The sequence below is a fragment of the Berghia stephanieae genome, chromosome 14 (genome assembly GCF_034508935.2).
Source record: "Berghia stephanieae isolate SIO BIC M18660-M18661 chromosome 14, UCSD_Bste_1.3, whole genome shotgun sequence".
Classification (NCBI taxonomy): Eukaryota; Metazoa; Mollusca; class Gastropoda; order Nudibranchia; family Aeolidiidae; genus Berghia; species Berghia stephanieae.
Genome location: NC_088373.1, coordinates 24,453,794 through 24,470,376, shown reverse-complemented (window position 1 = coordinate 24,470,376; position 16,583 = coordinate 24,453,794). Strand labels below are relative to the sequence as shown.

The 16,583-nt window shown below is 36.1% G+C and overlaps 1 protein-coding gene across 1 annotated transcript in view; it reads right to left on the bottom strand.

The window, feature by feature from the left end:
- Positions 1–5,199: 5,199 nt before the first annotated feature.
- Positions 5,200–16,583, bottom strand: part of LOC144959816 (uncharacterized) — a 13,786-nt gene continuing 2,402 nt past the window's right edge. The window contains exon 2 of the mRNA XM_078892594.1: positions 5,200–11,323. Coding sequence (XP_078748720.1) covers positions 9,653–11,323 — 1,671 coding nt within the window. The 3' untranslated portion in view covers positions 5,200–9,652. The remainder of the gene's footprint in view (positions 11,324–16,583) is intronic.

Here is a 16,583-nt window from a genome sequence, read left to right as displayed (position 1 = left end):
TTTTGATCGAATATGAAAAAAATGTTAGCTAGGCACCTGGTATTACTGGAGAATTAAAATACATTTGTTTTTTGTTTTTTTTGTATTTTTTTTTGGTTTTTTTTTTTTTTTTTTTTTTTTTTTTTTCATTGTGGTATGCATTAATGTATAAGATTATGACATATATTATTTGAATATTTAGTCTATTAGCCATAATTGAATCCTTTGAATTAACTTTTTTCTCACTGTTTGTTGTACATGTGATTTCGTAGATCAGTGTGTGTGTGTGGGTGTATGTGTGTGTATGTATGTGTGTGTGTATGTATGTGTGTGTGTATTTGTGTGGGTGGGTGCATATGTGTGTAGGAAGGGCGTGTGTGATTGTCAGTCATTATAATCGAGCATGTCTTGAGCTTGACACGCATATGAGAAATATATTAAATTAACGTATCTATATGTATAATTCTTATTTTTCGCTACTTGTAATGTATGAGTATCTTGTGACATTAGATAATGATTGGTAATCAATGAAGATCATCGTCACTACCGTTGTTGTTGACATCATTAGTATTGTCTGTTGATGTTGATTTTCACTCTCACTGTGCATTGTTATTATTGCTATTTTTATTATGATAATGATAACGATGGTGGTAGTGATGGTGATGATGGTAGTAACGGTGGTGATAGCGTTAATGATATTATTGATTCTGTTATTATTATTGTTATTGTTGCTATTATTAGCATTATTATTAGTGGTAATAGTGGTGGTGCTAGTGGAAGTGGCGGTAGTAGTGGTGGTGGTAGTAGTAATAGCAAGGGTAGTGGTAGTAGTAGTGGTAGTAGTGGCAGTAGTAGTAGTAGTAGTAGTAGTAGTAGTAGTAGTAGTAGTAGTAGTAGTAGTAGTAGTAGTAGTAGTAGTAGTAGTAGTAGTAGTAGTAGTAGTGGTGGTGGTGTTAGAAGTAGTAGCAGTAGTAGCAGCAGCAGTCGTGGTAGCGATAACAGGGGGGGGGGGGGGTAGTAGTAGTAGTGGTAGTAGTAGTAGTGATAGTGATAGCAGGGGGGGGGGGTAGTAGTAGTAGTAGTAGTAGTAGTAGTAGTGATAGTGATAGCAGGGGGGGGGTAGTAGTAGTAGTAGTAGTAGTAGTAGTAGTAGTAGTAGTAGTAGTAGTAGTAGTAGTATAGTAGTAGTAGAAGTAGTAATAGTCGTAGTAGTAGTGGTGGTAGTAGTGTTGGTAGTGGTAGCAGTAGTGATGGTAGTAGTGGTTGTGGTAGTAGTTGTAGATGTAGTAGACGTAATAGTAGTGGTGGCTGTAGTGGTGTTAGTAGTAGTAGTGGTGGTGGTAGTAGTAGTAGTAGTAGTAGTAGTAGTAGTAGTAGTAGTAGTAGTAGTAGTAGTAGTAGTAGTAGTAGTAGTAGATGTACTGGTAGCAGTTGTGGTAGTAGTTGTAGCGGCAATAATATTACTCTTGCTGTAAGAATATTTCATGGTTATATAAATCTTATGTAAACAAATCTCATTGTACAGTGTAAAAAATCATTGTCGTCATGTCATATCTTATGTTGATCAATAAGACGTGAATTATTTGAGTTGTACCAAGGTCTAAAAATCTATTAAATAACTAAACTATTAATTAAATCTTTAATTGATTTTACATAATTATTACCACCATTATAATTATCATTATTTTTATTATCATTATTATTATTATTATTATTATTATTATTATTATTATTATTATTATTATATTGTCATTGTTATTATTATTATTATTATTATTATTATTATTATTATTATTATTATTATTATATTATATTATTATTATTATTATTATTATATTATTATTATTATTATTATTACTGTTTTTATCATTATTATATTCGCTGTTTGCCTTGCTTTATTATTGATTTTACTTATTTGATTTGTTGAAAAAATATATTCTTGTATGAGTTACATTGGCAATTGCCTAAAATAAACGTTTTTGAACTCTTGAACTTTCATCTCAACAACGTCAACGATATGGAGTTGCTGTTCAGCTTGTCTTATTCTGCAGCGACTTCAACGAGAATGTGGCTGAGCCGGTTCATACATCGGAACAGTTGGAGAATATAATATCTAAAAGGGGCGTAGCTCCTTTCATCGTCAACAAAGCGCCACACTAGCTTCACTCCAGTCTGGATTACGACCCTACAAATTCAATAACATCTGCCAGTACCTCAACATACCAGGCATGCACCAGAACACTTTTAACTCACTCAATCCTGGAGATTTTTGCTACTTTTCAAAATTTTTAAAAATTGATTAAAAATGAGCATGTACATAGATAGTTTTATTCAACTACCATTAACATTTAAAAATGAAAAACATTAGCTTTGATAGTCCGCCTGTAATTTGTCTCAGGAACATGCAATATATAGGCATGGGGTAAAAGTAACCCGGGTAAACTACGTATATAGTCGGTGTTAGGGTTGAGTGAGTAAATACAGTAGCAACAAATTTATTTCAAAAGAATATAGACTTGGGACAACAATATGTTTCGTAATGGTGTGGAGATGGTGTTTTCTGCGCAACAAGCACTGGGCCACAGTGTGCATGAAGATGGCTGTCTCAACGTTTCTGTCAGCTATGACGGTTCTTGGTTTACACGTGGGCACAAGTCTTTAATTGGGATTGGATGTGTCATCGACGTTCTGACAGGGTTGGTGAACTAACATTGTTAAAAATATTCTTGGCTTGCTGCTAAACAAAAGTCGGAAATGAGTGATGCGAGTCAGTTTGAGAGATGGTGTGAGCAGCACATTGCATCGGATTCTTGCTACAGAAATTTACACGGTGTTTCAGGGATAATGGAATCTGCTATGGGTGCGAAAACTTAGTGGAAGCGTTCTGGTTCTTCCTACAAGCTTCGATATACAACCTTTGTTGGAGATGGGGATTCTAAGGTGTACAACAGTGTCTGCGAAATTATTCCTTATGGAGCTGATTGTAGTATCGTGAAAGAGGAGAACATCAATCATGTCAGCAAACGTCCGGGGCCTGCGATTTATAATTTGATCTCGGAAGCAGCAAGCGAAAGATCACCTTGGGGGGGGGGGGGAGGTGGCAGGGCGGTTGGCTACGATCGGGCCCATTCGTACTCATAACACTGTTGAAATGAGGAAGGCAATTCTAATAAGCCTCTATCATTGCTACTCAACTAATGACAACCTTCAGCACAGATACCGTCCCCCTTGTCCAGGTTCGTGGTGCTGCTACAAAATATGATCTTGCAGATCACAGGTTACCAATTCGACCACCAGAAGAGAGTGCACATACTCTTCTTGATCATGGTCGTAAATGTGTTGAGTTTGATCTTTACACTGCCGCAGGAGAGTTCAACTTTGGACGGAACTTCACTCTGCAACTTCAGACCTTGCTAATGTTTCGCAGGGTGAAAACTGTGCTCGGCTGGCTGCGGTGAAAGCCAAGAAGCGACTCAGTAAAAGTCACGAGAAGCATCAGTGATTATAGCAGAGAAACAACGGAGAAAGAAGAGGAAAGAGGTAATTGCCTTGGCTCAGGGTGAAGCAGAGGGAGGGGAACGTGCTGCATATGCCCGTGAAGTTCTAACAAGTGGATTACCTTTGTTCTGGTGAGTACGTATTATACCAAGTTTGCACTATGCTCATATCATTATGAATATATATATATATATATATATATATATATATATATATATATATATATATATATATATATATATATATGTATGTATATATATAATTTTAAAATAATTTCTTTATCTTTTGCTGTTTCTTTGATGTCACATGATCTCGGCTATCCACTTTTAGCGGAGTGGTTGATATTTTCAAGCAAAGGTGGGACTTACATAAAGAAATTTACTACTTTGACTTTTAACTGCGTCTTCTACCTAAACGCATAACATCAAAAGAACCACTAAATTGTATTAATCAGACTTATAATAATAATAATGCTGAAAACTTATATAGCGCTATAACTCCGAGACACAGAGTATAACCGCTTAAATTACAAATTTATTTGGCTGAAACATACTCATTTACGCACACAAGCACACACACACACACACACAGACACACACACACACACATACCAGACTTATCTTGCTTCTCATACCATCTACTAAAACGAAACTGATATGTTTTAAGCGAACGTTTAAAAATAGACAAAGATTCTATTCCACGAATGCTCTTTGGTAAGGCGTTCCAATCAGAGGATCTCATCCTAGCATTTTTCCGTATTCGAGGGACAACTAGTTGAGTGGAATCACTGGCTGAACGTAAGGGGTAGGGTTTTGAATATCTTTCAATCAGTTCTGCAAGGTAGGAAGGGGCAGTACCTTCAAGACAACGATATACTAAAACAAAAGCTTTGAATTTAATCCTTTTCTCAACAGGCAGCCAATGCAGGTCATGAAGCAGAGGTCTGGCGGAATCGCACCTACGCTTCATGAATACTAGTCTGGAGGCGCTGTTCTGGACAATCTGAAGACGTCTCAGATTGTATTGCGAAACGCCAAACAGAGCATTACAATCATCCAATTTTGATAATACAATTGATAATACAATTGACACAACCAGGTGTTTGGTCACATCCTCAGATATGAACCGTCTTATGGAAGCAAACATTTTTTGTTGGAAAAACAAAGATCTAACCAAATTATTAACCTGATACTACTTGTAGATTTCTAGTATTGGAAACGCAGTACAATTGCGTATCATCAGCATATTGATGGCAAAACAGACCGAAACTTCTGATGAATTTAGACAGAGGGCCAACGTACAGAACAAAAAGAACGGGTCCAAGTACTCAACCCTGGGGAAACTCACAATCAAGAATTTCCACAGATCTATATTCATCCACCGTAATAATCTGTTTAGGATTAAACAAATATGACCTAAACCAATCAAGAGCTGCACCAGGCACGCCATAAGTAATTTCAAGACGTTTGAGGAGAAGATTATAATCAATAGTATCAAAAGCAGACGATAGGTCCAGCAAATTCAGCAAAGAACATGAACCACTGTCTATAACAGAGAGGAGATCATTAACAATCCTAACAAGTGCGGTTTCCGTCGAATGATGTTGCCTATAAGCAGACTGAAATTTTCTTCAAAACAAATATTTTTAAGATGAGAAAGTAATTTTTTCAAAACTAGCTTTTCTAAGATTTTAGAGATAAAAGGAAGATTCGAGACAGGGGGTTAGTTTTTTAAAGTTCTCTTTATCAAGATCAAGTTTTTTTTTCAAAAGGGATTTGACATGAGCAACTTGGTAAATGTCCGATACAGCACCTGACTGCAACGAATTATTAACAATACATGTAAATGGTGTTACAATTACATCAATGAACTTTTTTCTAAATCGAAACTTTTAGTTGGAGACGACATAATGCGGTCACGTCAGGCAGCTTCAGTGATCTTTGAGAAATTTGTTACTGAATCACCATGAACCTTGTCAAATGTTGTTTGGATTCATGATTTTTTCTTTAAAATATTGACCAAAGCGTTTGGTAGATCTGCACGATCGATTAAAGATGGCAGAGTTGCTTGCGTCCGTTGTCCCAGCAGTTCCTTGGTCAAGGCAAAGAATTGTGTCGAACGCCCGACGTTTTCCAGGCTGTCTTCATAGAATTTCTTTTTACTCTGAAATTGACGGCTTCGCTTCATTTCTAGCCGCGATGTACATTATCTTATCAACAGCATATCTGGACTTAAGTCATTTATTTCTGCCCGCCTCCTGGCTAATCCAGTCAATTTTATTTCTGCATTATAACAGGGTGCTTGACGTTCCACCCTTACTGCTCTAGTTTTTAAGGGAGCATGAGTATTTACCGTACCAACAATTGACTCGTGGAGACCATTTGCATCATGTTTATTTTTCACGTTATGGTCAAGACCTTGTTTAAAAATGTTCATGCTTTTGTTCTTCAAATTACGAGACGTTATCGTCTTTTTTACTTTGTGCTTCATTGGAAATAAAACGCAAAACACAATTAAATGATGGTCAGAGATTAATTTATCAATATTAAAGACAGGTGGAGAGAGAGAATGTTCAATGTCTGTAATGACATGATCTATTGTTTGGCTATAGTTGTTTGTAGGACCACTTACGAGTTGAATAGAGTTGATTGTATCAATACGTTCCCGAAATACTTTGGATTGATTTTTGTTTCCGAAATAATCAATGTTAAAATTACCCATAAAAATATTATGCTTTTTGTTTATGGATTGATAGACATAAATTATCCGAACACTGGTAAAAAATCAATTGTTGATATCGTGTTTTGTTGGCTTGGTGGTGGGAGGTAGATACAATGAAACGACTTTTTAAAATTATTTTCATTAATGGCAAATCCAGCGTACTTAAAACTTCTAAAAACATTCTAAAAATGGAGTTAGAGTTACCTGAGTAATAGATGTGATTAGGAATTTTCTTTCCAACATTTAATACCTTGCAGGTGTTGATGTTAAATATTTATTGCCACCTCCTTGACAATTCAAAAAGAGAATTAATATCAGCCTGAATGATATCATGCTGATCAGATTCATTATAATTTTTAGAGTCATCTGCAAACAATCTACATTTTGATATGTTATTTGGTAAGTTAATAATAAATGTATAAAAAAGCATTGGACCCTAGACACTTCTCTGCGGAACTCCACTAGTCACACATTTAAAACTTGACATATCGCCACAACTACCCTCTGCTTTATATTGGGTAGAAAACATTTTATCCAATAATATAGCGGCCCTGTTAGACAATATGATTATATTTTTCTGAATAACCTCTCATGAGGAACAATCAGATTCTTTACTGAACTCAAAATGTATAATATCAATATATTTACCATCATCAACCATGCTGGTAAAATCTTCTATTTCGTGTAATAACTGAGTCACACACGAGAAATTCTCTCTAAATCCGTGTTGACAATTACTTAATATTTTGTGATTTCTAAAAATACATTATGATTCTATCTTTAAGAATGGATTCCATAACTTTACATAAAATGCACCTTAAACTAATAATTGCGAAGTTCGTTTCTATTTCATGTTTTGTAAATGGCAATCACATTGGCTATTTTTCAGTATTCTGGAATTTCACCATCTGATAGAGATGTGTTTCATATAATAAAATGGGGATGGCTTATTTGTGTCGCATGGTGCAATCTCATTGAGTAAACGAGGATGGAGACATTTTGTTACTGAAGAGACAACAACGTTTCGATAATTTAATTTTCCGTAAATCAGTAATATAATTCCCATCGTTGTTATTCTCCAGGTATGGGATATTAACGAGGCCCTTATTTACAAAAATAATGAGAAATATCTATATATTGAACACGTCAACCTTTTCGATATCAGACATGGTAGTTGTACCATCGTCTTTTAGCAAGGCGCCGACACCAGTTTTTCTTTTAAGTTCAGAATTGTTATATTTCCAGAAAAATTTTGCATTATCTTTACATTCTCGAACTAATTTAAATTCATGTAATTGAATTGTATCTGATATAGCAATTTAGCTTTATTTCGGTATTGTTACATAGCTTTCATAATTAGTGATCTATGTTTCATATAATTTTTGAATAGTGTTTGTTTCATATTTATCATGTGTTAAACTACTTTTGTCATCCAAATGGGTTTACTAAATTTACGCATAATTTTAAGAGGGACATATTTCAATTCAGCAGAATTTATCTTATCTCTCAATACTGACCAAGCATCATCCACACACATGTCTTCTAAAGTTTCCCAATCAACAATTCCCATTTAATGGCTACATGCTTCATAATTACCATTGTAATAATCAAAATAATTATCATTTTTCTTACAACAAACATGTTTGGATAAATTAATACAAACAGAAAGTAGATCATGGTTAATGTGGTCAATGTTATCAATCCAACTATCATCGTTAACAAGAAATAAGTCTAAAACTTGTCTGATTGTGCTGCTTAAATCTAAAATATCAGCTTCATCATCACTAGATTGAATACATTCGATATTCTCCTTTCCTAGTCAATTATTGAAGCTGTAGTTGTCCGTTACCTCATGCTGTTGTCGACTTCCTCTTGTTCTTGTCCCACGATTGTAATAGTGAACGTGAAGTCTCCTAGAGGTCAAGTTTGGAGGTCTGGGCGTGTCTTCATCTGATAGGTATTTGCTGCAGGTTGGGGTGTCATGGGTGTTGGATTTCATATGGGATATTCTGGATACTGATGCTGATGGTTGGGTACTATGGGAAATTCTGGCCAATGCTGTTGTAATTCTAGAAATATTCTCGGTTACTTTATGTTGAACGTCAGGCATTTATGTTATATCATCAGTTACCTTCATTTGATGCCATCATCAGTTGTGACATAAAATTTCCCGTTCCATGTCCAAGCATTCTGTACAAAGGGGCGTTTTCTGATTTCTTTCAGCCTTTGGAGATTTGTTAGTGTAAGATCTTCCAGGACGTTACGCCAGACCCTTTAAGCAAAGGCCCTTTGGTTCAGGACAAATTCCCTCTTTTTTGCTCGTAAATTTCACGATTATGCTCTTTGGAGATCACTTCGTACTTTCCTAGATATGTGGATTGTATCTCTATCTGCATGCACAACATTTATCTTTAAGTTTTCTCTCACAACTGGTACGACCTTTTGCTGGCAGCCATGGTGGTTTCTCTCTCACTCTCCCAGATGCCAATTATTCTAATTGAGTTACATCGAGAGTATTTTTGTAGTTTGTTGTTCTTCTCTGCTTGTTTAATCCATTTTTTCCAGTTTTATGAATGTATAAATCATAACAGGAATCTATGCCTCTGTCTTTTAACTATTAAAATGTAAAAATTGTTTATGTCGAGTATGTACAAAACGCACAATTTGATGTGTCATTTTGAATTCAGGGTGGCAATGTTTGTGAGTAGTGGATATAAATCTCGTGAAAAGTAAACCCCTGGTCAAGCCTGTGAGGAGTTGAGTGATCGTAATCACAACAGAATTCACTATGTATAAGATTGTCATTTTAAACCATCCAAATGTTCACTCATCCCAGACCCTTCTGTCTTCATAAAGCGTAAAGAAAAAATATTCTAATTATTTTACTCTGACCGTTGCAAAAAAAAAATCATAACGTCACTCACAACTCTGGTGTTCAAGACAATCATCATTAAAATCTATCAGAAGGTTGTGACGATATCCACATGCGTTCGCACGGGTTGTTAACGGACAATAGCTAACTAATTGTTGTTTTGAACGTTATTAAGTATTACCCAAACTTTTAATATATATTGTTCTATTTTCATTCGTGCTTCCTTACAAAGGAGCCTACTATTTCCTGCCCATCAGTGTTTTTGTTTATTCATCTTAACAACGCCACTACCACAATTATATCATTCGTCTCCAGTGTTTCATTCCTCCTGTTTTGTTGATAAAGGGGAAACCTGAAACGTCCTTTTTATCTGTTTTCCTATATCAAATTGAAGCTTACATTCAATTTAACATTGTTATTTGTAATATGAAAGGAAAATGTAAAATATTAGGTGTGATAATTATTCTTATCGCTGGCAAAAATATCGGTAACGAATTATTAAAAAGTCACATTTCTTAAAACGAATCATAAAAGATTACACACTCATTTTTATTAGAAAGGAAATTATTTGGAAAAAGTTCATTATTTTAAACCAGAGGCATTTGTGCCTTTCTTTATCTCATTCATAGATATTGCGTTTTTATCAACAGTTTGTTTTGGTGGTGAACCGAACCGTGTAATCATGCCAGAAATCCAATCTTTATAGAGACTAAGCACACGCTTGTTGGCCGTAAATGAAAAGAATATGAAGACCCCTTGTAGGCAAGTGAAAGGGCTGGCGATGAGGGATAAAATCGGAATGTTAAATTGAATGGCCGCTGCTGTGAATAAAAGAGATAAACCAGTTACTGTTGATAGCTTGACATAAGTCACAACCCCGTGTTTGCCTTTAATTTCTGTCCCAAGACCCTTGACTACAATCATGCTTCTCACTGTCACAGCAAATAGAACCGCATTTATCACCACCATGATCAAGAGAGGAACCAGCACGCCCATTATAAGGATCATGATTGATGTATCGGTGTCTAAAAAGCATCGTTTTTCGTCGTATGCCATAGATTTGCCTTTAGTCCAAACGAATGTGACACCAATTATACTCATCACGACCAATAAGGGAAATCCGAAAGAGTAAAGACAGTTCCACATTAACTGCTTCTTTTTCGAGCCAGTGACAGTTCCTCTGAAGACTCGGTACATGTGTATACAACACGTGTTCATCCATGTAAAAGATGCAACCCAGCTGTAGTGGAGGATAACCCCGTGTATAACGCAATAAGTCTCTTTGAAAAGACCTCGCGTACCAAACACAGATGTGATGACTAGCGATACGTGTGCTGTAAGAAGACAAATGCACAAGCACAGTGTGTTAATTCCAGGAACAGAGCGTAAAGATGGGAATATTACATAGGTCAGGATGGATGCCGAGAGAAATAAACTTGACACAAGTAAACACAAATTGTCTAAATAAAACTGAATCATTGTGACTAGCTCGTCCATGGGAAATCTATTACTGACAATCTCTTGGAAAAGACGTTTATAAAAATAACTACAAATATGGATTTGATTAGGCTCATAGGTCATGGTCCTTGGTTCCCAGGCCACAGCAATCTCACGGTTACCAATTCCAAGAATGACGTGCGTTGTGTTGTCTCCTACATTAAATGTTATGTTAATGTTGGTGACATTGATGCTCACGTACGGACATGTAAGACGTGGGCTTATTTCTATTCCAGTATCATGTAGAGGTAGAGGTGTTATATTATGTTGCCCTCTTTTAATAAATTTTTCACAGCGATAACCCGTATTTTGCCAATTGAAAATACGGCAAAAATGTATTCCGTGGCATAATAAGTGAAATAATGAAGTGTCCCCTTTATCTTCTTCATCATAAAAAGTTAGGAGCCAGGGATTGGTGAAAATAACATCAATAATTTTATTTTCAAAATCAGTTCTTGAGATGTTGAAGGATGCCCGAACACGTGCCGTCAACCAAACAACTTGGTAAGAGCTATTGGTATCTAAATCATAGCAATTCGTAATCTCAATATCAGTCCAAAACGTTAAATAGGGAATCCTTGGTGAAAGGAAAACCCAAATCGCTCCATCTAGATTAGAGCGAATTATTTTCTCGCTAAATAGTCTCACCTCAAATCTGTATGTTAATCCACGAAAATGGTTATATACCGTGTCGCAAGACTGGGTTTTCTTGTTGAGGACTTTGCCGTCTGGACAAAGCAAAGGCAGACAACGAACCTGAACATTAAATATAAAGAATAAAAAATATATGACTTATAAAGTATCAAACTCATACTTCAAATGTCGATAGATTTAAATGAGCCTTATCGTGGAAAAAAAAACTCTCAAGCCTGGGACGTCCCACAATAAATATGAATATATATATATATATATATATATATATAAATGTATATATATATATATATATATATATATATATATATATATATATATATATATATATATATATACTTGCGATCAAAAGAAAGTATACACATTTAAAATCGTCGTTACTTTTTTATCCGTTGACGTAGGCTAATGATTTTCCTTGAGATTTCTACCATTAGCCTTTCTGTGTACCGATAGTCGATGTTTTTCTTTTTGACCTGAAATTCGCTCACCACGTCCCGCAAGTGCGAAAATAGCCTTTTAGCCTCTTACCTTGGACAGGAAGTGGGTAGATTAATTTTCTTTGTCATTCGTGTCTTCTTGAACTATTTTCAAGTCAGGAAAACACAATACAAAATACCATCCATTAATCTACGCGATTCCACGTCTTAGTTTAGAACAACGTGCACGTGCCGTTGGTCATCTTCAAGCTGGATAGTCTGTGACCAATGTCGCAAAAATGTTTAATATCACATGGAAAACTGTATATTCCTTAGTGGATCGATTTGAAATGACACAAACAGTAATGGACCGAAATCGAACTGGCAGACCACAAGTAACAACACAAGTTGAGGACCGATTAAAACACACGGGATTGTTTTAGGACGGCGACTGAAACTGCGCTAGAGTTCCCAGGTACACGAATTAGTCGACACACTGTTCGTTGCAGACTTAGAGAGCATGACATTATCGCAAACGTCCGTTAATGCGACCTTCTAAGAGCACATCACCTGTTGGCCCGTCTTCAGTGGGTCCGTACCTAGGACTTCATATACAGGACAGATCATTGCCCACTTACTGCATCCTACGGGGCCGTTCGTTTTTTTTCCTATATAACAGTGCCCCTGTCGTCAGGCTTTAATGATATGCAGATGTCGGTGACAATCAAAGGCATTCCTTTCTCGTCGTTCCCCCAACCGTTTCCCCATCGGGTGGGGAAGTGATGTCACTTTTACGTCATCAAAGAAATTCCTTAACTGACCGTCTCAACAGTAAGACGACCCTTCTTCCGACAATACTGTCTTTAAAGTAATGGCTACAGTTAAGGTACTGCGTTATACTACGAAGGTAGTATTTTCCACACAAAAACTGTCAAATTCCACACATATCTACAAGTTGCAGCATGAAACGGAAAGGCAATACTGCTATTATACTAGGAAGAAGTGTCAAGACGTAAAGTCAGATTTATTGTGGGAGTAATGCTGCCAGATGGCCACGCGAATGATCAAAATTGACACACGGAGAATCGCGTATATATTATGATTAATTAACATTTTCTTTTTTAAAAATAAAGCAAGTATTTTCCTAGGTGAGTCGATAAAAAAATCAAAATCGATGTCTTATAAGGAGGTCAGAGTATGCAACTGTGCTTATAGTCATCATTATCACATTATCATGCTCTGATTCCTAACATTAACATTGAAATGTTCTTGAAACTTGAAGTGAGTTATTACAAGATCAAAGAAAAACATAATCTTGTTTAGAAAGTCAATTTCCCTTTTCAATAGGTATTTAATCTGCTTGACTTCCCTTGCATTTTTCTGTAATTGACAGTTGTATGTGATAATTGATTTCTTTTATTTCGGGAGTTTTATCATTATTGGTAAACTATCATACTATCATAAAAAAGTGAATTATGGATTACGCTAACTAACGAAATTGGTGAAAGTGAGTCTAAGACTCTAAGACAAAGTGAAAACTGAAAATGGTGTGAACCTTACAGCCCAGAGTTGAAGGATGAGAGATATCCACTGGTAGTGACTGGTAATTGAAACTTTATAACTAAGAGTAAGTGTTTAGAAATGGCATCATCATGAAGCAAACTTTAAATATGCACTCATGGTTCTTGATCAAAGAAAAATGTTTAGAAAGCAATGAAAGGTCAAAGTCAATATCCCTTTTCAATAAATAAATAATCTGCTTGACTCCTCTTGTATTTTTCTTGTATGATATGTGATAATTGGTTTCTTTGATTAGTGGAGTTTTATCGATAAAATGATAAATACCTGAAATATATAACAATATAATCCATTTTTTTATTATTTAGGATATCAATATCAATATCAGATAACTATAATTATAACTTTTAGAAACTAGATTCCAACTTATAGAGATGCATACCAAAAAAACCGAAGCATAATATTACTTTAACTTCCCTGACTCATAACTAATCATAATAGTGATAGAACAATTCAATTGACTTTTATTCATTTATTTACGGATTACACTAACTACAGAAATGGTGAGTCTTGATAAAAATTAAATCGGAATTTTTTGTAATACATGAACCTTGTAACACACACTTATGCACACACAAACACCCCCCTCCCATGCACACAACACCTCCTACCCCCCCACCCAACACACACACACACACGTACAAACCTCCTACCTAACCCCGCCACCCCCCCCCCCTTACACACATACATTCTCAATACGAATTGGACTACAGACTACAGTGAGGTTGAAGCCTACACTGCTACCCCCCCTCTCTCTCTCTCTCTCTCTCTCTCTCTCTCTCTCTCTCTCTCTCTCTTTTATATATATATATATCAGTCACATTCACGAAATGACACAATCATGAATTAGGCAATGACCGATCAGAATGCAGCATGCACTATTAAATTAGCTTTGTTTATCTTGCCCCCCCCCCCGCCCTCACCCAAACCTCATTCCTCCTCTTGTTTTGACTTTACGGATGACTGGGGTTTTATTGACTTAACATGAATAATGAATGTTCAATATACTAAATAGCTGGTGTCTAGAAACTGAACGTCAACAATGGCTCTTCCCAGAACTAAGTTTTTGTTTTCTATCTCACTCTCTGTCTATGTATCTGCATTCTATGTTAGTCAATATGATATAATATATCAATTATCTCTCTCTCTATCTTTCTATCTATCTATCTATCTATCTATCTATCTATCTATCTATCTCCTGTTTGATTGCGAGAGAGACTGAAGGGGGACGTGAAAGGGATGGAGACAGAGAGAGAGAGAGAGAGAGAGAGAGAGAGCGAGTGAGAGAGAGAGAGAGAGAGCGAGCGAGAAGAAGGAGGGAGGGAGGGCTATGAAGAGATAGATACGTATATTTACATAGATTGCTAGATAGGTAGGTAGATCGGTGGATTTGGTTGGTAGGTAGATGGATGAAATGATAAAACGGTGGAAGATGAAGAGAAAGAAAGATAGATAGACGGATAGATAAATAGATAGATAGATAGATAGATAGATAGATAGATAGATAGATAGATAGATAGATATACAGACAGACATACAGACATATATATATTATATATATATATATATATATATATACATATAGATGGATAAATAGACAGGAAGGCGGATGAATAAGACTAAGGAGGACGAGGGAGAGGCGGGGAGGGAGCATATGGAGGAGGTAGAAGTGGAGGATGAATGGATGGATAGATGGATAGAAAGGTGGAAGTTGAAGATAAGGAAAGACAGACAAAAAAGAAGAAATATAGAATTATAGATTGATAGGTAGATATAGACAGACAGGTAGATAGATAGATAGATAGATAGATAGATAGATAGATAGATAGATGGATAGAAGGATAGATGGAAAGATGGATAGATTGATGGATATATGGATAAAGGGATAGATAGATATAGCCACACAAATTGATAGATGGATAGATAAATACAACCAAATGTTACATATTCCACTGTAATACATTTGTCCCGATAGTTGTCCGGCCTCGTAGACCGGCCCCGTAGAACGGAAAATTCCGTGGGCGACTCGTCCCGCTCTATAGATGTCACTGGTCCGTACTCATCTGCGGTGGACAGCGCATGCGTGGTCATTTGTTCTCTTCTCGGATGAATCACGCTTTGTGATTTGAAGAAAGGACGGTAGATTACATTGTTACCGAAGATCACACGAGTGATTTCACCATTCTTGCGTCTTGGAATCCCCAAACAGAGGATATGGACAAGTGATGGTGTGGGCTGGAGTAAGCAGAGACTGTAGGACACCTCTAGTTCAAGTAAATGTATCCCTAACCGGTGCAAGGTACATCCAGCACATTTTACAACTCCATGTTATTCCATGTTTACATGAACATCCTAAATTTTCACATAAACACGACAATGCACCATCCAACAGAGCTATTGTAACAAGATATTTTATAGCAGCAAATAATGTGAACATTATCAGCCATAAGAACAGCACGGTATAACATTCCTCAACACCAGCTGACCACATTGACCAATTCCATGCGTAGGAAATGCAATGCTGTGATTGGAGCGAACGGGGGAGATACTCGTTTCTGATTGAATTAGATTCACCTTCACTTCAAATGAAATGAACGCAAGTAATTTTATTAAAATGCCATTGTTTGTCAAAATCATAGTGTATGTTTTGACTTGTTCCTTCCCTTTTTGAAGGTCATGTTTTAAAAAGTCTATGTTGCATACAAGATCTACCGTAAAAGTTACAAATTCTAACAAAATGAGAGATACATGATAGTACTATGATTACACATAGGTTTTAAATAAACCAGAACAATATTCCATACTTACTTACTTACTTATCCGAACCAGCGACCACCTGAGCTCTAGCAAGTGGTGTGTTACTGTTTCATTGGGGTGTTGACATAGGGAGCAGGAAGGGGATGTGTCTTTTGTAATTTTGCTTAAATGGTTGTTGAGCGGTATGTGTTGTGTTCTTAGTTGAAAGATGATGCTTTGCTGGTGTCTTCTGAGCTTATTTAGGCAATCAGTCTTTACACGAGTGGTCATATGGGAAAACATACATCTACTCGTGGTGTTCATTGCCCAACTGTTCATCCATTCTTCTCTCTTATTCGTTTTGTTTATTTGTTTCGCTGTGTCTAAGGATACTGAAAGTGTTGATCCGTGTCTGGCTAGTCTGTCTTCATTCTCATTTCCTGGTATATTTGAATGCCCCGGTATCCACTGGAGAGATAAGTCTACTCTGTGTGTTGTAAGGATTTCATCTCGTTGAGATCTTAAACTGTTGAACTATATTCCATACCAATTCTGTAGGTAAAACAAGTGTATACTTTCTTTTGATCACTAGTATATATATATATATATATATATATATATATATATATATATAT